This window comes from Eutrema salsugineum, unplaced genomic scaffold (assembly GCF_000478725.1).
Source record: "Eutrema salsugineum unplaced genomic scaffold, Eutsalg1_0 scaffold_9, whole genome shotgun sequence".
NCBI lineage: Eukaryota > Viridiplantae > Streptophyta > Magnoliopsida > Brassicales > Brassicaceae > Eutrema > Eutrema salsugineum.
The window spans coordinates 6,362,712-6,386,591 of NW_006256342.1; the positions used below are offsets into that span (position 1 = coordinate 6,362,712).

General features: G+C 36.9%; 6 protein-coding genes across 7 annotated transcripts in view; 2 read left to right on the forward strand and 4 right to left on the reverse strand.

Moving 5' to 3' along the window:
• Positions 1-7,896: 7,896 nt before the first annotated feature.
• On the forward strand, positions 7,897-10,770 carry LOC18009233 (signal recognition particle subunit SRP72). Its single transcript, XM_006391175.2, has 6 exons — positions 7,897-8,101; positions 8,191-8,327; positions 8,441-8,793; positions 9,076-9,172; positions 9,256-9,537; positions 9,628-10,770. The coding sequence occupies exons 1-6, from the start codon at positions 7,978-7,980 to the stop codon at positions 10,597-10,599; spliced, it is 1,965 nt and encodes a 654-aa protein (XP_006391237.1). The 5' UTR covers positions 7,897-7,977; the 3' UTR covers positions 10,600-10,770.
• An 80-nt stretch (positions 10,771-10,850) lies between these two features.
• On the reverse strand, positions 10,851-11,127 carry LOC112086850. The gene has a single exon (XM_024156915.1). It carries the CDS (start codon positions 11,119-11,121, stop codon positions 10,924-10,926), a length of 198 nt encoding a protein of 65 aa, XP_024012683.1. The 5' UTR covers positions 11,122-11,127; the 3' UTR covers positions 10,851-10,923.
• A 334-nt stretch (positions 11,128-11,461) lies between these two features.
• LOC18008317 lies at positions 11,462-13,191 on the reverse strand. Of its 2 annotated transcripts, none has more exons than XM_006391176.2 (2): positions 13,017-13,191; positions 11,462-12,549 (listed from the first exon to the last, which is right to left on the reverse strand). In XM_006391176.2, the coding sequence occupies exons 1-2, from the start codon at positions 13,114-13,116 to the stop codon at positions 11,591-11,593; spliced, it is 1,059 nt and encodes a 352-aa protein (XP_006391238.1). In that variant the 5' UTR covers positions 13,117-13,191; the 3' UTR covers positions 11,462-11,590. The 2 variants fall into 2 exon arrangements, with proteins under 2 accessions (XP_006391238.1, XP_024011255.1); XM_024155487.1 differs by having other exon boundaries at positions 11,462-12,577; positions 13,017-13,162.
• A 2,127-nt stretch (positions 13,192-15,318) lies between these two features.
• LOC18008333 lies at positions 15,319-16,502 on the reverse strand. Its single transcript, XM_006391177.1, has 3 exons — positions 16,473-16,502; positions 16,060-16,148; positions 15,319-15,469 (listed from the first exon to the last, which is right to left on the reverse strand). Exons 1-3 carry the CDS (start codon positions 16,500-16,502, stop codon positions 15,319-15,321), a joined length of 270 nt encoding a protein of 89 aa, XP_006391239.1.
• A 782-nt stretch (positions 16,503-17,284) lies between these two features.
• On the reverse strand, positions 17,285-19,239 carry LOC18008304 (lysine histidine transporter-like 2). The gene is given in 7 exon segments (XM_024152281.1): positions 17,285-17,383; positions 17,479-17,547; positions 17,644-17,735; positions 17,823-17,868; positions 17,870-18,323; positions 18,561-18,944; positions 19,055-19,239. Coding segments are annotated over 7 exon segments (1,329 nt in total).
• A 4,446-nt stretch (positions 19,240-23,685) lies between these two features.
• LOC18008412 (lysine histidine transporter-like 2) overlaps positions 23,686-23,880 on the forward strand; it is a 2,049-nt gene continuing 1,854 nt past the window's right edge. The window contains exon 1 of the mRNA XM_006391180.2: positions 23,686-23,830. Coding sequence (XP_006391242.2) covers positions 23,686-23,830 — 145 coding nt within the window. The remainder of the gene's footprint in view (positions 23,831-23,880) is intronic.

Here is a 23,880-nt window from a genome sequence, read left to right on the forward strand (position 1 = left end):
AGAAAGGAGGAGTCACTGTCATTAAAAATGATAAAGATGAAATGATCGCTACAAGAACAGTAACTGGACATCGTATGTGCATCGATTACCGGAAACTGAATGCAGCAACTAGGAAAGATCATTTTCCACTTCCATTCATAAATCAAATGCTAGAAAGATTAGCTATTCACCCCTACTATTGCTTTCTTGATGGATACTCCGGATTTTTCCAAATTCCTATTCGACCGGAGGATCAAGAAAAAACGACATTCACTTGTCCATATGGCACGTTCGCTTACAAACGTATGCCTTTTGGATTGTGTAATGCACCTGCTACCTTCCAGCGGTGCATGATGTCGATCTTCACAGATTTTATTGAGGATTTCATGGAAGTATTCATGGAAGATTTCTCTGTCTATGGATCTTCTTTTGAAAAATGCTTAGCCAATCTTGGTAAAGTTTTGCAAAGATGTGAAGATAAGCACTTAGTATTAAATTGGGAAAAATGTCACTTCATGGTACAAGACGGAATCGTGCTTGGGCACAGAATTTCGGGAAAAGGAATTGAAGTTGACAAAGCTAAAATCGAAGTCATGACCAGCCTACAACCCCCCACAAACGTAAAAGGAATTCGTAGTTTCTTAGGACATGCAGGATTCTATAGGCGCTTCATTAAAGATTTTTCTCAAATAGCTAGACCTCTAACGCGTTTGCTTTGCAAAGAAACGAACTTCGAGTTTGATGATAAGTGCTTAGCCGCGTTTCATAAGATCAAACAAGCTCTTGTCTCCGCCCCTGTCGTGCAAGCACCTGATTGGGAACTCCCATTCGAAATCATGTGCGATGCAAGTGACTATGCAGTCGGAGCAGTGCTTGGCCAACGAAAAGATAAGAAACTGCACGTAATCTACTACGCTAGCAGAACTCTAGACGAAGCTCAATGCAATTATGCTACAACAGAGAAAGAACTTCTAGCTGTCGTATTTGCATTTGAGAAATTCCGTTCTTATCTCGTAGGATCTAAGGTCATAGTTCATACTGATCATGCTGCAATCAAGTATTTAATGTCTAAGAAAGATGCTAAACCTCGGTTGATAAGATGGATCCTCCTACTGCAAGAATTCGATATCAAAATTCGAGATCGGAAAGGAGCAGATAATGGAGTTGCAGACCATCTTTCACGAATTCGAGTTAAAGAAAGATTGCCTTTAAATGACAGTTTGCCAGAAGAAAACATCTATGCAATAGATACTACCCCCAATGCCAATACCGCACCACCACGTCCACTCATGCGACGAGCAGATGCTTTCAACACCCCATGGTTTAGGCACATAGCAAATTACCTAGCAGCTGATGTAGAACCACCACAATTTTTTGGGTATAGGAAGAAAAAGTTTCTGAAAGACGTAAGACATTATTTTTGGGATGAACCCTATCTCTATAAGAGATGTGCTGATGGGTTATTCCGAAGATGCGTAGCTGAAGAAGAGATGGAAGGAATTTTATTCGGATGCCATAGCTCGTCTTACGCAGGACATTTCGCAACCTTCAGAACTGCTTCAAAGATCTTACAAGCAGGTTTTTGGTGGCCTACTTTGTTCAAAGATACTCAAGCTTACATATCGCAATGCGATAAATGCCAAAGGATGGGCAACATACGCAAAAGGAATGAGATGCCTCAAAATTTTATTCTCGAAGTCAAAATTTTCGATGTCTGGGGAATAGATTTTATGGGACCCTTTCCAACTTCTTTTGGGAACCAATACATCTTAGTAGCAGTAGACTACGTCTCTAAGTGGGTAGAAGCAGTCGCTAGCCCCACCAACGATGCGAAAGTTGTCATGAAGCTGTTTAAATCTGTTATATTCCCGCGTTTTGGAGTTCCTAGAATTGTGATAAGCGACGGAGGATCGCATTTCATCAACAGAGTTTTCGAGAATCTTCTTAGAAAGAATGGAGTTACACATAAAGTCGCTTCCCCATATCATCCCCAAACCAGCGGTCAAGTGGAGATCTCAAATAGAGAAATCAAGTCGATTTTGCAGAAAACTGCTGCAGGTCATTGCAAGGATTGGTCTACCAAGCTTGACGACGCATTATGGGCGTATCGAACAACATTCAAGACACCATTAGGAACAACACCATTCAACCTAGTTTATGGAAAAGCATGTCACCTTCCAGTAGAACTCGAGTATAAGGCGCAATGGGCTATAAAGGAGATGAACATGAACATGAAAACAGCTGGAGAAAGAAGACTACTTCAACTTCACGAGTTAGAAGAAATCCGACACAATGCCTACGAAAACTCGAAGATCTACAAGGAGAAGACTAAAGCATATCATGATAAGAAGATTATTCATAGAACTTTTGCTCCTAACGATAAGGTACTTCTTTTCAATTCTCGTCTTAAGCTTTTTCCAGGAAAATTACGTTCAAGATGGTCAGGACCCTTCACGATAAAGGAAGTCAAACCATACGGAGCCATTGTCCTATGGGACAGAACCGGAAACTCATTCACAGTGAATGGACAGCGTGTAAAGCCATATCTGGCTGAAAAAACCGAAGACGAGAGAGAAGTGATGTTTTTGATTGATCCATCATCGGCCAATGATGAGACCAAGGAGTGTCATGACCCCGGTTAATTCTGATCAAGCAACAATGTCAAGCTAACGACTTGAAACAAGCGCTTAGTGGGAGGCAACCCACTTGGTATTTTATCTATTTCTCTTTGACCTTTATTTTCTATTTCCATTGCTTTGTTTCTGTTTCATTTAATTTTAGGTTTTCAATAAGGAAGAATAAATACAAAAGACGAGCAGCATTCTCCAGCACGATAAGTTCACTTAAACATTTCAACATTTCTATTTTCTTTACCATTCTTTCCAGGATTTATCACACTGAGGACAGTGTGAAATAAGTCTGGCGGAGGATGTTCATCCATTACTAATGAAATTTGATTTGTTTTGAGTTTGTTTTGGACACATAAAATTTTCTAAAAGTTTTTCATAAAAAATTTTCAAAAATTGTTTTCAAAATGCTTTTCAAAGAGTTTTCAAACCAGGAACACAGTAAACATTACTATGATGAATTAGACCAGTGTGCTTCTACTTCGGGTTTTGCTCTTTTGTGATTTAGGCCTAGACTAGGCGGTAGCTAAGTACTTGCATTACGAAATCCCACCAGAGGACTTCTATTCATGGAGATTATTTCTGACAGGATACACTAGCTCATTTTATTTGGACTTAATTTTGACTTAATTTTCTCATTAAAGCGTTAGATCAGGGAAACGAATCACATTCAGGACTCCTTATTCCTTATACCACTCTTTGTTGATCCTGAATGGCTAGTTTATCTTTAGCTAGTTCCCCACCGAACCTAACCTCTTTCAAACCACATGCATTCTTGTTTTTCATTGTCCTATATGCAGATATGTGCAAAAATGTCGAAGAGAAAGAGAATCAACGCGGTTTTCAGTCACTGAAGACGGAGACCAGCGATTTCATTGGAAAAATTCAACAAAAGGAGATAATTCAGTTTGCCTTGGAAAAACTTCAAAATCTTGGTACAATTTCGTCCCTTACACTCTCTCTTTATAAAAGGTTATTTCCTCTCTAAAAAAAAAAAAAAACATCCGAAAAGAAAAGAAAAATATGAAGGGAGAGGAAATTTAAAACCTTAGAGAGTCTAGGAGGATCGATTTTTTACTTGAGGCAAGCTTGATTTGAATTTATTGAGTTTTGGAGATTATCTTTATGATTCCCGGAAAGAATCTAAGTTTGGGGGAACAACTGTTTACAACAAAGGAGGAAGATTATGCAACAACAATTGACAAAGGAGAAGTGATTGAAAATCTGCGGTCATCAACAAGTCCTTCTCTCTCTTGCGGTTTTGCATAATATCTTGCATCCTCCATATTCTTCAGGTAACCCTAAAACACCTAAGCTCCATCACTTAAATAGCCTTAATGCCAAACGCCGTCTACCCTGAATAGTGTCTTTAATGAGAACTCACACTATACTTAATGAATGTAGAGAGCTAGTTGACTGGAAGTTAGATCTAAGTGTGTAGATCTTCGCATGACGGATTAACGGACTAGTTTGCTTGTATTTTGGTGAGAATTTTCTAGACTAGATCCAAATAGATGTTTCACAATAAGTTATGGTTTAGAAGGACGGTCATTGAGATATTGTTTAGTTCCTGCGATTTTTCAAAAATTTCTTTCCTGGCTTAAGTTTGTTTGAGGACAAACAAAAAGGTAAGTCTGGGTGAGTAGATAACACCGTATTTTGACCACTTTTATGGATCATAATTGTATCTTATGCAGGTGTTTTAACTCTGTTTTCAATGTTTTTAAAGTGTTTTCAATGTTTTAGAGTTTCAATAGACTTTACAGGAAACTTGAGCAAAAGATATGCAATTTGGAACAAATAAGCAATTTTGGATAAATGCAGACCGTCAGAAGTATGACAAGCGATGAAGATCTTCTAACCGTCTGATCACCCCCAATATTTGAGACAACATAGAGGATCCAACCAGCTTTCTAATGCACTTGGTTTGGAGACAATCCAACGGTTAGATCTTCAAATACTCTCGATGCAAGAATGACAGAAAATGCAGTTCCGAAAGAGAGCAAGTGCCGGGACCGCGGCCAACACCTATTTTCCCGCGGGTAGAGCCACCGCGACCGTGGACTTTGGTCGTTCACTTTCCCGACGACTTCACTAAAGCCCAGATTAATTTCTTTCGTTATTTTTGAAGCCCTAAGTGTTCAGAACCACCCCAGAAGCTATAAATACCCCCTTTAGGTCATTCCTAAAGGTGTGGAGACGACATAAGATAGAAAGAGAGAGAGATTTCGTGGAACCCTAGAGAGGAGCCGCCGCCGTCGATCCCGAAGAAGGAGCCGCCGCTGGAGAGCATCATCGCGCCTCCACCTGCAACTCTGTTCTTCGTTTTTCTTCCTTCTTTTCTTTAATTTCCTGCAACTTTCAATACTCTGTGATGATTGTTTATAATATGTTTGAGTAGTTACCCAGTTGGGTTTAAAGGGATTGTTCAAAGGGAATTTCATGTGTCTTTGATTATGAATCGATAGATTTAGGATTTATAATCTTCTAGATGTTCTTTGTTTGCCTTTAATCTTACTGCGTGATTCTTTGCTGGCCACTTAGAAGCCGATCTGATATGATATGTTGCGAAAGCTTTCATTGATTTTCTGAACTAGGGTGAAACGAGCAGTTCTTCTATAGGAGTGGAAACCTACCTGTAGTTGAGTTGTGAATGTTGATGAATCTTATTCTGCTATTGCATCTTCTCCCTTCCAGAATCAGAGTGGAAACCTACTGATTAGGGTTGCGAGAGATAGTTGTTTAGTGCTGCGAAAGTAAGCTATTCATACTTCCGTGCCTCGAGTTCTAGAACATACGTAGTTGATTTCCGTTATCACTTGTTTAAAATCGACATAGCTTAGACCATGAACCCCTGCGAAACCCCTTGAGCCCCAATGTTTGTCTTTAATTGTTTACAGCCTTCTAGTTTCAATCGATTTTTACCTTCAATTCTATTTGCTTTTCATTCGCTTTTACTTGCTTCAATTCGCCTCTTGTTTAATCGATTTTTACTTGCTTTTATTTGCTTTCACTTTCAATTGCTTTTACTTGTTTAGCTTTCTAGTTTAGATTTAGTGACAACAAAAACCCAAAACCAAAACCAAAACCTTTTAGTTCTAATCTGATTTAAGCGTTGCGTTGAATTCGTACTGAAACAACTAAGTCTCTGTGGATCGATACCCTAAGTACTACAGCGCACATCTGTGCACTTGCAGACATTTAGAGGTTATAAATTTAAAACCTGAAGCTTAGTAAAACAAAAACAAATAACCCCGTTTACAACCCGCTTTTGCTTGCATCAGTAATTAAAACACAAAAGTTCCTTTTTGGACATTACATAATTCAAAAGTACATCTAGTGGTAACACACTCTAAAAAGAATGGCATAACAAAAGATACGCCTGAAATGTTAAACACCAAAAAACTTAACTCTTTACTTGTCTTTCCCGGCCATGATTACTACTCAGAGGTAAATGCCGTCTTTTAATTCTTTTTCTATAATCATGAGCTAGGTCTGCCAAGGCCATGCTTTCGAATATTATTTTGTGGCAGTACTTGTGGTTTTGCTTGTTGACTGTGTTGTGTGCCAAATAACAATAATTCCGGCAGAAGTTACATTAAAGGTAAGGTCTCTAAAATCTATATCTCGAGTTATAAGTACTATGAGAACATGCAGTTTGTAATAAAGTAAAGACCATATTAGAGTGGTCTTTGTCAATTTTATTTCCTGAATACAAAAATTTAGTTCTTCAATTTAGTTAACTTCAAAAAAAAGGTAAAACTAAAAGTTATTTTTCATGGGAAGAACAACGTCATAGACTAAAATGATGGAATTTTCAACTAGTATCCTTTTTAAAGGAAGAAGTCAAAACATAAGAGCATGTACATTAGTGATACTCTAAAAAGGGTTGTTAACAATTTTTTAATATTATAATTTAGTTAGTTAAAAGTTAACAACCTCATCATTTTTTTCTCTTCCAATAGTGAACCTCACTAAAGTTCTTAAAACCATTTTTTTTTTTAACAGCTGCATTTTATTATTCAAGATTGAGACATTAACGAGTAGAAATGCACATTTGTAGAGACTACGACTTCACTTCCGGGGATATCATTCGTAGAAATGCTTTGTCTATCTGAATTTTCTTCCCAAGAACTGTCACCACACAGCCATAAGCGGACTGCTCTGTTTCTTCAACATCCCAAACTTGAAATCCAGACTGAAACGCTAATAGAAGAACTCTTCGAGTATCGACATAGAAGAACCAGAAGAAATTCAATGTAACGGTGCGGAAGGAGTGGTGGATGCGGCGGAGCGAGCAACCGTGGAAGCACCAGAAGAAATCACCCGAAGACAGTTAGACAAAGCCCGAAACGAGCTCCGAGCTGAGTGCGACACAACTCCGTCCGAAGTCGTCGGCGACTTCGGAGAACGGTCGCCGTTCTTCCTCATCACTTAGGTGGCATAAGAAAAGTGCCGAAATTCAGCAAATTCTTCAAGATTTTATTATGCACTGAAGATCAAAAATGAAATTGTTTAAGAAATCAAACGCGTCAAGAAGATTCAGCCACCAAAAAAAACCTGAAAAATGAAGCCTCGTGAAGAATGGTGGACCAGATGAGAGAAATGAATAAAAAAAAAATTATGGCCAATAATAGGCCAACAGGTGGCGTAAGAGACGGTATCATCAGTATGTTAATTAAGGTTGATACGAAAAAGACTTTTTTATTTTATTTTAAATCATTTTGGCCTAGGTTTCTGGGCCCAAAAACGTTTGCATACTCCAATAGACATGCTCTAAACTTCAATGGAGTATGTGTAATATTTCACATTACGATTTATGCGCAATGCAATCAACAATCTCTACGTTGAAACGAATCTTGGAATCTGACAATTATCAGAATCTCAGTAAACCTGATATACAAATAAATCAAATCTTTTGAAATATTAACAAAAAAAAAACATAAACAAATTTAGAATTTACGGTCCATAATAATCTCATCGGCGTAGGATTGTTGCAAATTAAAATTAGTTTATTTTTAAAATTCAGAACTACATTTACTTGTTCCCAAAAGAGAAAAGGTCAAACAATGGATTAAAACAACACATTATGCTTAATCGTTATTTATTTTAATCGATAAATTTTCTGTTTGGTTTTCAAAAGTAATTTCCTGTAATATTTATCTACTTTCACGTAAGCGCCACGAAAAAGACTCAAATAATTGGATCATGCCATAGGCCCATTATCAAGCCCAGAAATTTCGTTTTCGGCAAATCTTAAGCAGTCATCATCATCATCATACGTCAACGACAAATATGCAAACCCTTCTATAGCTGGATCCCGATTTCTTCTCCGTTGTTTTGGTTTCCCCCGAGAAAATTCCACAAGGCCATGGCTCCTAAACCCAAAACCCAGACTTCACAGCCTCCTCCTACAATCGAAGATCTCTTCGCTTCTCTTAATAGGCATATCAACCAATCTGAATATGAACAAGCCGTGAAGGTCGCTGATAAAGGTTTTTTTTCCAGATTTCTACCTCCCTCCCTTCCTCATCTAATTCCTGTTTTTGTTTCGTGAAAATTGAAACCGTGATTTTTGTTTCAGTTTTATCGATTGCACCTGCCGATGAGGATGCGATCCGATGCAAAGTTGTGGCTCTAATCAAAGACGATAAGATCGATGATGCTCTCTCCGTAATTCAATCGTTCCACAAGGTTCCAATCGATCTAGGGTATCAAAAGGTCAGTTTCTGATGGACTAATTTTTGCATCAATCGAACTGCATTGCTTTGTTTCTCACAATCAAATGCTTAGATTTAGTGGAACGGTTTGCTTTGGATTTGTTCTCTTAACAGGCATATTGCTTGTACCGTCAAAACAATTTAGACGAGGCTTTAGCGTGTTTAAGAGGTCGAGAGAGAGATCCAGATACTTTGCTTTTGGAGGCTCAGATTCTGTACCGTCTGGGAAAAACAGATGATTGTGTGGATGTGTATCAGAAACTGATAAAGTCCCAGGTTGAATCGGCAGAGGTCAATTTCGTCGCGGGTTTGGTTTCAGGTGGAAAAGCTTCTCAAGTGCAAAGAGCATTGGAGTCATTTAGGATCAAACCAACTAGTAGTTTTGAGTTGGCTTTTAACACTGCTTGCTCTTTGATTGAAAAAAATAATTACGCCGACGCAGAACAACTTTTGCTAGCTGCCAGGAGGTATATCTCCTAGTCTATAATCTCCTTTGTTCTAAGAATATTCTTACAAGTGCTCAGTATTTATATATCTCCTAGTCAATTGTTCGTACTAGTAATTGTTAATAGGGCTGTAGCTTCTTTCAGTTGTTCTTCTAGACACACCTCTAGCTTTTCCCATCAATGTACTGCTTATGGGGATGTATACATGATTTCCTCTCTTCTGTATCTTTTATCAACACTTCAAGTACATTTTATTGTACAATGTACTCATTTCCTGATAAAGATAATGTTGCTTTGGGACAGAATTGGACAGGAAACATTAACGGATGATGGTTTTGCTGATGAGGATATTGAGAATGAGCTGGCCCCAATTTCTGTCCAATTAGCATATGTCCAGCAGGTATTTTTTATGCTGCTCTTCTTGTCCTTAACATCCTTTCAGGATATCTTCCAGTCGTTAGTAACTTGGTTTTTTGTCACCAGCTCATTGGAAAAAATCAAGAATCCACCAGCTCTTATGTAGACTTCATTAAACGAAACCTGGACGATGAACCGTCACTTGCTGTTGCTGTGAACAACCTTATTGCATTGAAAGGTTCAAAAGATGTTTCTGATGGCCTGAGGAAGCTTGATCGGCTGAAAGAAAAAGACTCCCAAATTTTTCAGCTTTCCCAAGCGCTTGATGCGAAGCTTTCACAGAAACATAAGGAAGCTATATATACCAATCGCGTCCTTCTCCTCCTCCATGCAAATAAGATAGATCAGGTCTTTTTAACTTGAAATCTTGTTTATTCTTCTATGTTTTCTTGTTTGCATATGCGGCTTTTGACCAGTCAAGAGAATCTTTTACCTCAGGCACGAGAACTTTGTGCTGCACTTCCAGGCCTGTTTCCTGAGAGTGTGACTCCTACATTGCTTCAATCTGCTGTTTTGGTGAGAGAGAACAAGGCTGCCAAAGCTGAAGAACTTTTGGGCCAGTGTGCCGAAAAGTTCCCGGAAAAGTCTAAGTCGGTTCTCTTGGCCAGGGCACAAATCGCTGCTTCTGCCAGTCATCCTCATGTAGCAGCAGAGTCCCTGTCCAAAATAACTGATATCCAGCATCAGCCTGCAACTGTTGCCACCATTGTCGTCCTCAAAGAGCGTGCTGGGGACAATGATGGTGCTGCTGCTGTTCTTGACTCAGCAATCAAGTGGTGGTCTAATTCGATGATCGAGAACAACAAGCTTAGCATATTGATGCCGGAGGCTGCTTCCTTCAAGCTCAGGCATGGTCAAGAAGAGGAGGCTTCACGGCTATATGAGGAGATTGTGAAAACCCACAGAAGCACAGATGCTCTGGTTGGTCTTGTGACCACACTTGCTCGCGTCAATGTCGAGAAAGCAGAAACTTACGCGAAACAACTAAAGCCGTTGCCTGGGCTAAAGGCCGTTGATGTGGATAACTTAGAGAAGACCTCTGGTGCTAAACCCATGGAAGGTGCTGCTGCTGCTGCTGCTGATTCATCGATGCAGGAAGATGTGAAGAACAAAGAGAAGGCAAAGAGGAAGAGAAAGAGAAAGCCAAAGTATCCCAAAGGATTCGATCCTGCAAACCCTGGTCCACCTCCAGACCCTGAAAGGTGGCTTCCCAGAAGGGAAAGGTCAAGTTACAGACCCAAGAGGAAAGACAAGCGAGCAGCTCAGATCCGTGGCTCGCAAGGTGCAGTGACCAAGCAAGATAAACAAGAAGCAGCTCCTTCAACTTCAAAGTCGAACCAAGCGACCACTAAGAGTGATCATCCGAAACCTTCTTCCTCTAAGGCCTCAAAAAAGAAGTCTAGGAGATGAACAAACAATCCTTAAGATTTTCTCGTCTTTCCTAAGAAAATGACTACTTAAAATCACAACATAAGAGTTCGATTACCATTGTTTCTTTTTTTTTTTCTTGGGATTTATCAAGTTTTAGTTGTCTCGACCCTTTTAAGATTTTGGTTAACTTATCGTTTGCATTTTATTGAATTCTTTTGCATTAGTGATTATTGAATTGCGATGAAGAGGAAGAAGAAAAAGAATCGATTAAATATAAAAGAATAACAAGAATCAATGGGATATACAATGAATACCACAAGAATCATATGGATATACAATGAGGTTTGGGTTAATTTCCACTAATCACTTTTCAGATTTCTTGCGAAGATCCTTCATCCATTTGAACCCAAGGATGGTCTTCCCAAGACTACTTTTGCTTCCGTCTCCTTCCTTCTTCTTCTTCTTCTTCTTCTTGTTGCTCTCATCTTCTTTCGTCGAACTCGGAGGAGGGTCAGGGTTCGTATAATCCCATTGATCAGCCCACGATAGCCCCGAATCCATCTTCTCTTCTTGCAGATATTTCAGGATCAAAGAAACACTAGCCTAGAGGAACGACCATCTTGTAGTTATTTATTTGTAGCATTGTTTGTTCTTGTTCATTGCCCTTTATTTGACTCTATTAGTCTTCAGTTTTTCATTTCCTTTCTGGTTATTATAGGTAACCAACTCCTATTTTCCTACATTCCTCTCTGTCTTTGGTCATCTGCTTGGTTGGCACAAAGAATCAATCTTTGGTCCTTTTTGTTTTTTTCTGTTTAAAAATGAAGCCTTCTTTGGTCTAACTGTCTTCACCTATTTTTACAATGTAAAACATATCACATCCAAAATCTCAAAGATAGTCTAGAACATAAACCTTTTCCTTTGATCTAATTAAACTGTGTTACATGATTTAACAGTTTAAATAACTACACAACGTGAATGATAAGATGAATCAATCACCAGTTCATGAATCAAATGATTCTAAACCCATCTAAAAGAACTCGACGTGATCAGCGATTTCTCTGCACACTAGTTTCGATTCCGCAGCCAAACTTATGCTTTTAGCAATGGCAAGCCCTGTACGCTTATGCGTAGATGTTGGCTCATACCTTTTCACCTCTGCATCCTCTTTCCCCAACAACAAAGCCTCCCTTGCAGGAATCACATTCTCCCACCAAAACTCCCTTAAAACCTCATGTATTATCCTCCAATAGCTTCGGTCTCTCATCACACGGAAAACCGTGCTCCCATTCTGTGTCCAGCAGTACAAGTCGACCCATTCACGGTCCATTATCTCCATTTGACCCTGCATTTGAGGCATGTAATAAAACGGAACCTTGGACCATGGTAACACAGTGTCTGTTTTCCCTTTGTTATAAGGGCACTTCACTTCTAAGATACCACAGTCGAGAACTCCATCAGGGGAAGCACCAAGCCAGTGAAACTGTTCTTGTGAGTGAAGAGCAAATCCCATTGAGCCCACCTCACAGCCCATGATTCTTTTGTACCTCTCTATCGCAGCTGACTCCATCTGTACACCCCAGTTCATTGCAAACCTCGCAGAATCCTCCACGACTCGTGACTCTGAGTCGTATACCTTCTCGTGCCAGAGCTCAGAACGACGGTTCTTTTTCCAGAAGCCGAGGGCTGTGCTGAATGTGCTCGTGGTTAACTTGTCTTTCCGTAGAGCAAACCATTCTTGTGATTTCTGTGGGATCTCGGATGGGGAGAGATTGTTTGACACAACTAACGACTGAACAAAGGGTGAACTAGCTTGAGAAATGACTTGTAAGGAAGTGGTTGAAAAGGACTGTGAAGTTCTGTTCCCCAACCTTTTTCTCGAAGAGGTTAATTTAGGGAGAAGAGTGTGTGAGCAAGTCCTCATAGCTGAAAGAATCATGGTGTTGAAAGCAACTTTATTCGGCTTCAGGACACTACAGAAACCACAGGCTGTTGTAACACAGGTTAGAGGAATAATCTTGCAAAACAAACATAAACTCAAGTTTAACATAGCGATTACACTACTTCCAATTTATTAATCAGGGTTATGGCCTAATTCTCTATACAAGAATGTTTCATCAAATCAGTGATGATTGAAGCCTAACCCGTCTTATAGATCAGAATCCCAGAACAACCCTGGAATCTTTTTCCCAAATAAGATGAAAAAAAAGTAATCTTTGAACTTCAAAAGCATCAAACACAATAAGAAACTGCCAAGAAAAAAGCAATCTTTGAGCTCATGCACGAAAGGGAGTTGATTTTGCGATAATTCTCTTAGTCACTGGTATTATTACTGATGACAATCCAAAAACACTCGCAATCCTAATTCTTAAGAATCTATTTATCCAGAAAAGCGAAGATTAAATACATAATAGATAGAAAATGTCTCAAGCACACAAGGTGTTCGATCATATTACCAGTACCACACTTCAGGGAGAGAACTCCGACATTCCCAGCCGAAGAAGAAGAAATAGAGGAAATGGATTTAGTAGACGGTACTTGAACTCCCCTCATCATCAAAAAATCACGTCATCACACAAGACAAAAGACAGAGAGAGGTGTCTTTAAGGGAAAACACAACTGAATTATATTAGCCGATAAGAGATGAAGTGAGTGTTTTTCGACTGCGTAAAACCGTGTCGTTTTGTTGCAAATAAAGTGGAAGGCCCATGGGTCTTATTCGTAAGCCCAAATGTTGTGTGTCTACTTTTAATTTCCACTGAATTTCAAAAAATGCCCAAAATACCTTAACTATTTAATTTTTGGAAGAAACACACAAACTTTTAGTATTATCAGAAACCAACACAAACTATTTTTTCGATCTATAAAAATACTTAAACTTTTTAAAGTTCTATTTTCCTTCCTCTGATTTCACGGCACTTAATAGACATAACATAATCAATAAACGACGTTAATTTTTTGTAGAAAAAACTGTTAAAAAAATGTACATCAACTATTTAATTTTGTTATAAATCCACACAAACTTTTGTATTGCCAGAAATCTACACATACTATTTTTTCGAACCATAAAAATATCCAAACATTTTAAAGTTTTATTTTCCCTCCTTAGATTTCACGGTCATTATAGACATAAAAAAAATGAGAAACTGTGTTAGTTTTCCATAACACATGCTAATTGCTGTCGGATTAATACCATTATTACCTTTAAGAAGAAAAATCTAAACTCTAATTTTTTCTCTCACTATTTCAGAATTTGAGTGAAATCGGTTAAAAATGTGTTTAGTAAAACAATAAATCATGTTCAGAACATATATATCATTTTCTCAAATTGTTCTTATTAGTCTTATATATCACAACACGCATTGTTTCCGACTAGATTTAGACTACCAACCATGTTTTTCAACCGATTTCACTCAATTTTTAAGAGAGAAAAAAATTAGGGTTTAAGTTTTTCTTCTAAAGGGTAATAATGGTATCAACCCTAGAGTAATTAGCACGTATTACGAAACACTAACATAGCGACCTTGAAACTTGAGGAGGAAAAATATAACTTTAAAAAGTTTGGATATTTTTATGGATCGAAAAAATAATCTGTGTGAATTTCTGGTAACGCAAAATGTTTGTGTGGATTTATGGCAAAATTAAATAGTTGAGGTATTTTTTTAGCATTTGTTCCTATAAAATGTTAACGATGTTTATTGATTATGTTATGTCTGTTAATGACCGTGAAATCAAAAAGAGAAAAATGGAATTTTAAAAATTTTGGTTATTTTTGTGGATCGAAAAAATAGTTTGTGTGAATTTATGACAACGCTAAAAGTTTGTATGTGTTTTTTCCAAAAAATTAAATAGTTGAGATATTTTTGGTATTTTTGAGATAAGATTTCCAAATGACAAAGTAATAATAGTAGTAGTTGTTGTTCTATTAGTTCCTCAAATCACATTGAAGAAATTCCATTATGGAGTATGTGACTGAGTTAGAAAAACAAATAACAATATGAGCAAATGCGCTTTAATTCTAGAATACAAATCTTGTCGAATCTTATTACAAAGATTACACTTAGGTTTTTAAGTTCTTCCGGTTGTTCATTGTTTCTCTAACTTAGTCACATAATTTTATAATGGATGGCTTCTTCACTTAAATTTGACGAATTAATCCAATATCAGAATACTACCAATTTTATCACTTTGTCTTTGAGAAGTCATAATATTTTTTTTTGGTAAAATGTCTTTGAGAAGTCACAATTTCATATAATCAAACTGAAAAGTAAACAGGAACGACCAAAAAAAAACTAGAGAGATAAAGATTACATTGATCTCAACAACATTGTTCAGGATTAAATCACTAATGGTTGATTTGGTGAAGATTACACTGATCTCAACAGCATTATTTAGGATATCAAGAACTTTCTTAGTTTTTGTCTCAATCAGATGAACTTTCAACAAGTAAACACATTTCAAATGAATGATATGGAATAACATTGGGATGTAATACGTATGTCATTAAAACACGTTTATACAGAATTTCTCCCAATTATTTTATGATCTGGGCCATTCAGCATACTCTTCATAAAAGATGTTTTTTAATGATGGTTTAATACAAAACCAATTAAGTAAAAGAAGAAAAACATGGTGCTAAAAACGAAGCATACACCACCACTACTTAATGTTTGTTTGTTTTTTATTCGCAACCAAATTATTCATCCACTGACCAAGGACAAGTTCATTCTCCAACATGATGCAAAACTAGATCTTGTTTCAATACTTGGGGTCAGAGAAGAAACCGTTGATAGAGGGCATGATCTGAGGAGTTTTGTTGCGCACAAACTTCCTCAGGCCGTGTTCTGCGTACTTTTCTCCTTCTGCGAAGTTATCAAGCACACCAGCAATCCTATTCTGCTTTGTCACCCTGATGCATGATAACACCACTTTGATCACTTTCACTTTATTATATTATTCACACACATGATCATCTTGAATCTTTCATACACAAAACACACATATAAAACATTATATAGAAAAAGTTCCACACCCAAATCACCAAATCTTATAGGGTGGAAATGGTTGACACATTAATTAGACAAACAAAAATGAAGTGGCATTGACTATTTCTTTGGATTCCTTTAAAATTAAACATTAATTTAGAATAAATTTGCATTCCTTCAAATAATACTCGCCCTATTCAACAAGTGGGAAATAAGTCTAACTCCACTAACTTTAATCAAAACAATGAAGTCTAATTCCACTAAAAATTTTTATTCTACAAAAGAGGAGAGGTTAAAATGCATAATTCCAATCCTTTTTTTTTTTTTTGGATTTATCAGTATTCCTCCCATTCTTCTCAGTCATCACCATTTGCACCCTTAATTTCATAATAAAAAGCAAAACACATATATTATACATCTGTTATTTAAAATAGGTCATGATCATATATAGAGCTAGAGATCTCCACTAATCATCAAAAGACCATGCACATAATTAGTCAAAGTGTATATATACCTGACTTCAGGGTTTGTGGAGATGTTCCTCACGAGCTGCATTACGCAAATACCAACTGCAACTCCCACAGAAGCGAATAAGGGATACACCTGAATAGGCCACAGCACACAAACCAATCAAATTGACCCATCATCAAATCTCAAGCTGGTCAGACGAAAATGTTTACTATCTATCACAAAGCGGTACGACAAAACCGGCCGCAAAGCCCTAATTCTTTTTCAATATCCCGAGATCGCACAAACTAGTGAGATCAGCCTTGAATCTTGTGTCTCTTAAGGAGATTTAATTTTACACCGAAAATTGTATAAATTGTTTGATTATGAGATCCCAAAAGTAAGAATCAAATCGATCAGATAACGTTTTAAAGTAACGCAGAGTCGTAATAAACAGATATTGATCATGAGAAACGGTACCTCGGGCCTGATCCATCTTGAAGGAGCCATGGCTTAATGAATAAGCTAAGCGAAGAGGAGAGAGACGACTCAAAAAACACCTGAAAAAGCGTGAATACGAAGAAATGAAGAAGAAAAATAATTGCAGCCTTGCAGGCGACGAGAGAGAAACCCTTGCTGACTTTTTTACTAAGTCCTTTTCTAATCCAACGTTTTTATAAAGCTCAACAAAACGGGACGATTTTCTGATATGCAATCACCAAACTTTTGTATAATCCAATAAGACTGCGTGCCGTTTTCTTGTATACAGTAATATAATTATTTTACACCAAATTTTTATATATTATTATATAATTATTTTTAAAAATAATTATTGTTTACATAACACATATCAATCCAGACAAAGTCATCTGAACCAAAATTGTCGATTCATATGTAGAAGATCAACTAAACTTGAAAATTAAATTAACAGACATCTTGGTGATTGCATATGGATGAATTATGAGGTAGCTCTGGTCATACTTAATAAATGGTTGGTTCAAGATAAATCTGAAAATCCCAGAATGGTATAAATAAAACCATGGGAAGCATAGCCAAATTGATAGACCTTTTTTTTAAACATCGATATATATATTTGATAGGAGATACTGCACATTTAAATCAACCTGAGAGATAAAATGTACAGAAGCAGCATCAAATCATGTTTTTCTTTAAATCTTCGTATTACATTTGGAATCCCTAACATAAACGGGTTTCCACAGTTACACATGACTGCATATATTTGTTTAAAAATTTAGAGTTTTCACTTTATAATGATCCTTCTATACATTTTTTCAAGAGAAGAACTTGTAGCCTTTGGCGGAGATAATGATGTTTCTGAGGCCACCAATAGGAGCTATGACCGTCAACATAACACCTATTACTATGCAGAACTGCAATTTTCACAAAACCAAACAACAATTTTCTGTCAAATTTTAATCCAAAAAAAAACACATAAAATAGAGAATGATAAGTAAAAGGCACATACCCAGTTAATAGACCAAGATAATCCATACTTCTTTGGTTTCTTGAGAATCAGCCACATGATGCATGGTAGCTAATCATAGGAAAAATAAAATGTGTATCAAATGATGTACTTGAGTTTTTGTTTAAAACAAATGAATAAACTTAATTTGTGTATTGAATTACTTACGTAGTAAGTTGTTGGAGCAAAGGCGAATCCTCCAAAAAATCCGAGTAATCCACCGAAAAACGGAATGCATATTGCAACGAACATGGTTAAAGCTGTTCCATCAAGTTCAATGTGTTATAAAATCAGATTTTGTTATGTAAGAGTATTGATTCAATATCTAACAAAAAACAAAAACGTACCAACATATAGGGTTCGAGTGATGAAACGGAGTTTGAAGGAAGAATCCAAACATCATCTTCTTAACTAAAAAGGTTTCGAGCATATCGAAAACCGGCATTGCGAATATCTGATAGCTTCCAATAACATGGACAACCACGAATGCATTAGCCATAACGATAAGCCAAGTGGGTTTCTCCAATGACATAAGAATGTTGTCGTCCACATTGTTTCCAAAAATGTAATAGCAACCAAATGCAACGGGGAAATAGCAAATGGCGACCACGATGTAGGCAACTACCACTCCTCTCCACATTGGGATCTTGGATGGTTTCTCAGGTGTTGAAGGAATAGTAGCTTGAATCTCCAACACAACATTGTGACCCGCATACGCAAATGCGATATCTCCCAAGGCATTCATGAAGTTGAATATTTTTCCTGAGTTCGTCGAGGCTCTAAACGTATAGTCAACATCTGGTTGAACCCCTTTCTTCACCGATGCTCCCCAAGCGATTGTCGAGTAACTGCATTTTTTATTACAAACAAATTCATGTCAAGAAAATGAAAGTAAAAACCTTAAATAGTTAGTAGTAGATAAGCAACATATACAAACCACTCATTCTCAATTGGTTTTGAATATTACTTAGGTCTCATTTAACTTTTGGATGTGAGAAATTCTCACAAACATATATGTATATATAATCACTTTTGATCATTTAAATAATGAAATTCATTATCATTGCGTATAAATTTAGGCTTACCTCAAGGACATAACGGCAGCAGCGAGGGAGACAGCAGATATAGAGTTAAAGTTAGGGAGGTGGGAGAGAACAAAATGTACAGAAGCAAAGATCATGATCCAAAATGTTGTTCTTATGTCTTTGCAATCAGTGCAAAGAAGATCATGGATTTTTTTCAATGACCTTCCTCCAGTCACCATGTACACAATGTTCACTCCTACTTCAACTATCAGCTGTTGTGGCACCACAATCCACAATCCGAGCTTGTCCCCAAACGCATGCTGACCTAACTCGTGGTACCTGTCGAACCTCTTCCCTGGAACCATCTCGTGCATTTCCACCATTTGCCACAATGTGTAAAACGTTATGACCCATGACATTATCATTATTGTCACTCCAGGTCCCCTACCATGCATCAATGATAAACCAGTCATTAATTATATGTCAAAGATTTTCTTAAAAGATCTTCTATAAAATTTAATCAAAATATAAGAGAATATGGGTATATTATATACCATCCGAGGTTGGACATGGCGTAGGGCAAGCTGAGTACACCAGCACCAACCATGGCAGTGACATTGTGAAACGCAGAGTATCACCATTTTGCGTTCCTAGAGGATGTTATCGGCAACCAATCATCCACATTCTTCTGCCTTGTAGATGCAGCCTCGCTTGATGAGGACAACTGATCTTTCCCCATATTAATTATATGTAGCTTCTTCAATTCTTCTGATTCTCTCGAGAACTAACCAACAAAGCCGATACCAAACAGATTTTGGAACTGAGAGGGAGAGAAAAAGGTGACAAACAAAAGGTATTGTGAGAGCCAAAAATTATATGTAGAGCAAGGCACTTCTTTTTCAAGCTGGTGAAGGATTCACAACACCAACGTTTTTAGATTAGTGCCTAGCAATGATAAAAACTGATTTCTTTCAGCTCATTTATATAACTTAATTCTACTTTTTTTTCCCTTCCATTTTGCCCTTTTAATTAGTTTTAAAATAGAAATAATGGGTTGTTTGTGACCTTACGACAGGTAATACCATTCTGTTTCATAAGATAGCCATATGCTGTGCGGAAGCCTTTCATGGGGGATGTTGTGGTGTATGCATGGTCTCTAATTATGGTTACACCACTTTTGGTATTCTTTGTATCTTCTCATCTTTTGGCGTGGAGATTTTGGTAATTGGAGTCAATGAATGTTGGGGTGGCCACTCCTAGTGTAAAGTGTTTTGCTATTATTGACCAGAATATCAGTTCTTGACTTTTTTTTTAACGTCTATTTTATTTATATTAAATCAAATTACATTAAAAATACAATAGATAAGAAAAATACAATAACATAAAAACAAAACAACATTAGACATTTTTCTACTAGAAATTTTACTCTTAAATAGAGTATTCATCCTGTCCTTCTAATTCGCATTTGATTTGATGCGATCTTCGTCTATGGCTATCATCCAGTGTTTTCTATGTTGTATAACATTGGCCAATTCCCAAATAGGAACTAGAAATATTCGTCGAAAAAAAATCCAATTTACTGATTCTATCGATCGAAATAAGATATGAGATTGCCAATTTTCAACGACTATACGAATATCGCCATACAACACGGATACATCTTCCACTCCTGACCATACTTTCCATGGTGGTTTCCATGGTAGTAAACCCTTAGTCATCAGAGTAAAATCATCAGTAGAATACGGGCGAGAATTAATAGAAATATATAATATTCCCGGATCCCAAATTCTTCGACCCAAGGACCATCGTTGTAATGTTTGCACTCGATCATTGATAACGACCCAGATTCTTCGATCTATTTGATTCCAGTTTTGAGGGTTGACAAACTTCGATTCTGTTGCGTCGTCATCGTATTGGTTGGATATCTTCACTACGGAAATGGATAGCCCAGAGGACACACAAACAGAACCGACATAAAACTGCCCCATTTTATAGTCAATCTGGGAAGGAACTGTCCTCAAAAAGAGGAACGAGAGAAGAAGACGAAGAAAACGTCAAAACTGCAAATGAAGCATATTGATCAAGAAGAGTATTTGTGTCATAAACCTTTCACTTTTTCTCTGTACTATAGACACGAAGAAAACAAGGATCAAAATAGAATAGAAAAAGAAGAGAATCTTCATGAGAAAAGAGAATAGTTCTCTCTTTATCTCTCTTAATTAATATCTACTAAGATCTAGAGAAAAAATTCATGAGAAAAATTGAAGAAATCGCCATAGAGATCGCCTCCAGAGCAGAGCGGTTTAATTAAATTCGGTATCTTTTATTTTATCAGTTATTGACTTTATTTTGACCTATCTATTTTTTATTTATTTAACTGTTATATCCAATTACTAGTTTAGCCGTTTATGACAGAAATTACAAGTTACAAACCTACACAAAAAAAAAACTACGCATCTGATAAGCCACAACATATCTGATATCTCTACGCCAAATCTAGCAGCCAATGATCATTTGAGTATTTGAATCGGTTGTTTTACATTTTGGATAATTTGGATGAAGATCTACATACATAGGAATAAAAAAAAATCGGTTTGCTTTGAATACTTTAAATAATAATATCATGGTTTTGGTTCGGTTAAGTTATTTTAATTACCCGAAAAAACTCAAAAATATTTGAATACACCGAAGTATTCAAACTAATCTAAATAACAAAGCAAACGTTCAAATAATTAATATACCCAAACACATTTGCAAATTATTTCAGTTATTACGAGTATTTTTATTTCAAGTCTAAACCTAACTGATATATTTGGGGTTATAATAGTAGTTTAGGTTATTTTGTTATTTCAGATTTAATTATAATCAATATTTTCGGATATACAATTGTATTTTCTATTTTTCAGATATCTATTTGGTGTTTGGTTGGTTTGGCTATTCAAAATGTTTACATAGGTACTGGCTGGGTCTGGGTTGGAAGGAGGTCGGCCATGGGAGTTGTGCATAGGCCGATGTCAATGGCTGATGTACACTCGCATGCATTTCCTCAGCCTTGGACATGGTACATTGGCCGATGTCAATGGCCGAGGGAGATGTGCAGAGGTTCCTCTATATCTAGGACATGTTCATATTAAATTTGGTGTATCTCCTGAACTACTGATCGGACTGACTTGAAACTACTTTCAGACGAAAGTTAATTCAATTATCTACAACTTTCATGAAGAACTCCAAAGCTAATCGGAATTTAAGCGCTTCGTCTGGCCCAATGTTTCAGACACTTCGGTGGCTTCGGGGAGAACATTCCAAGGCAGGAACAAAGCAAGCTCCCATCGGTCTTGGTCAGGTGCATTGGCGATGCTGTTTGCCGATAGGCACTCGCTTGTGCATCCTCGGCTTTGGCTTGAGGTTGAAGGCCGATGTCAATGGCCGATGGTACTTCTTCATATCGTCCTTTAAGTTCATCCCAAATCCTTCAAATTAAATGCATCTCCAATGGTTCAAGCTTATCCTATAAACTTATCCAAGTCTCCATTACTTCCAAAGTATCTAGAAAACACTCCAAAACATGCAAAACTCTCGTGGACATCATCTAAAATATCTTAAACTCTATATGAGTGAAAAACTAAGAGAAAAACAACAAAAACATAAGGAAAAGACATAAAATCAAGATTAGATACATGCTAAAATGGTGTAAAATATGAGTATATTAACTCCCTCACATTTAGTATTTGTTTGTCATCAAGCAAACAAACAAGAACAAGGAAAGAGAGAGATTTGAAAGGAGAACTCATATCCACAAATATCATTACAAGAATTCAAAGCTCAATATCCAAATTACTAGTTCTAAGATGCAACCAATGGATATTTATGATTATCCAAAACTGAATCCAAACGTTCTAGCTAGTTCGGTTCAGTTCCGGGTAATTTGCCATACTTTAGCCATGCATGCCTCAATGTCCTGTAACAGATTCATCGGCCAAGTGAGAAATGACATTATCAAATCTCGCTAACCACGTATCCTTTTCCGTAACATATCACCCGGCCGAAGGTAATCTTTTCCGTAAACTATCTACATCGTTGGTTTAATCTAAACCCGAAAGATTATATATATATATATATATATATATATATCAAGTGAAAAGATTATTCAAATTCCAAGCTAACCATAAATCTGTTTTGAAATCTATTCTTTTTTTTTTCACTTTGTCGCTAACGTTACTGATTTTAGCGTCATAATATATGCATGTCAATCTGCATGAGATACTGAGATTGCAAACGGTAGAAAGTCGATAACATTAACGAAAAGTTGGAAAATGTTATTTATATTTATCACTATGTTTAGCTTGTTTTAGTAAGTGTTCTTGTCTCGCCGGATTTTGAAGATAATAAAGTATCTGTATTGATGCATAGGTGATCAAAGATTGATGCATAGGTTCGTCGAAAGACTAATGTTGTGGCTCACACATATGTATAATTTTGTTTTTCCTTAGGAAAAAAGATAAAAGGGTTGTTATTTTTTTTCGCCATAAAAGGGTTGTTATTAAATTTGTAAAATCGTCCTAAATTAGTAAGTGGATATAACAGTTAAAAAAACAAGAGTAAATAGACAGAACAAAATCAAATCAATAACTAATATGTTGGTCAAAAATAGCAAAACACTCTTTAGATTAGGTCATCCCGAAATTCATGCATTTTGAGGAAGCGTTGACTTTTACCACATCACCACACCAAAGTGATATAACCGTAATTAGAGAACATACACCACAACATCTCCATGAAAGGCTCCCTACAGCACATAGCTTTCTTATGAGACAGAAAACGAACTAAAACCTGTCGTAAGGTAACAGACAACCTACACATTCTTTCTATTTTCTAATTAATTAAAAGGATTTTTTTAAAAGAAGAAAAATAGTGGAATTAAGCTGTATAAATGAACTGAAAGAAATCAGTTTTTGTCATTGCAAGGCACAAATCTAACAACGTTGGTGTTGTGCCTCCTTCACCACCTTCAAAAAGAATTGCCTCTTACACAATTTTTTGTGTGGCTCTCATCTTTCTAACAATACCTTTTGCGTGTCACCTAATTTTCTCTCCCTCTAGGTTCCAATATCCGTTTGGTATCGGCTTTGTTGGTTAATTAGTTCTCGAGAAATCAATCAGAAGAGTTGAAGTAGCCAAATATAATATGGGGAAAAATCAGTTGTCCTCATCAAGCGAGGCTGCATCTACAAGGCAGAAGAATGTGGACGATTGGTTGCCGATAACATCCTCTAGGAACGCCAAATGGTGGTACTCTGCGTTTCACAATGTCACTGCCATGGTTGGTGCTGGTGTACTCAGCTTGCCCTACGCTATGTCCAACCTCGGATGGTATATAATA

Bases quoted from the DNA above. Each gene is read 5' to 3' on its own strand.
- LOC18008333 (XM_006391177.1), bottom strand. From the start codon at position 16,502: ATGGCTCCTTCAAGATGGATCAGGCCCGAG. The intron at 16,149-16,472 runs GTACCGTTTCTC...TGGCCTATTCAG, and splicing joins CAAGATGGATCAGGCCCGAG to GTGTATCCCTTATTCGCTTC. The intron at 15,470-16,059 runs GTATATATACAC...ATCATGCATCAG, and splicing joins TCCACAAACCCTGAAGTCAG to GGTGACAAAGCAGAATAGGA.
- LOC18009233 (XM_006391175.2), top strand. From the start codon at position 7,978: ATGGCTCCTAAACCCAAAACCCAGACTTCACAGCCTCCTCCTACAATC. The intron at 8,102-8,190 runs GTTTTTTTTCCA...TTTTTGTTTCAG, and splicing joins CGTGAAGGTCGCTGATAAAG to TTTTATCGATTGCACCTGCC. The intron at 8,794-9,075 runs GTATATCTCCTA...GCTTTGGGACAG, and splicing joins CTTTTGCTAGCTGCCAGGAG to AATTGGACAGGAAACATTAA.
- LOC18008317 (XM_006391176.2), bottom strand. From the start codon at position 13,116: ATGATGAGGGGAGTTCAAGTACCGTCTACTAAATCCATTTCCTCTATT. The intron at 12,550-13,016 runs GTAATATGATCG...GTGTTACAACAG, and splicing joins CTCCCTGAAGTGTGGTACTG to CCTGTGGTTTCTGTAGTGTC.
- LOC112086850 (XM_024156915.1), bottom strand. From the start codon at position 11,121: ATGGATTCGGGGCTATCGTGGGCTGATCAATGGGATTATACGAACCCT.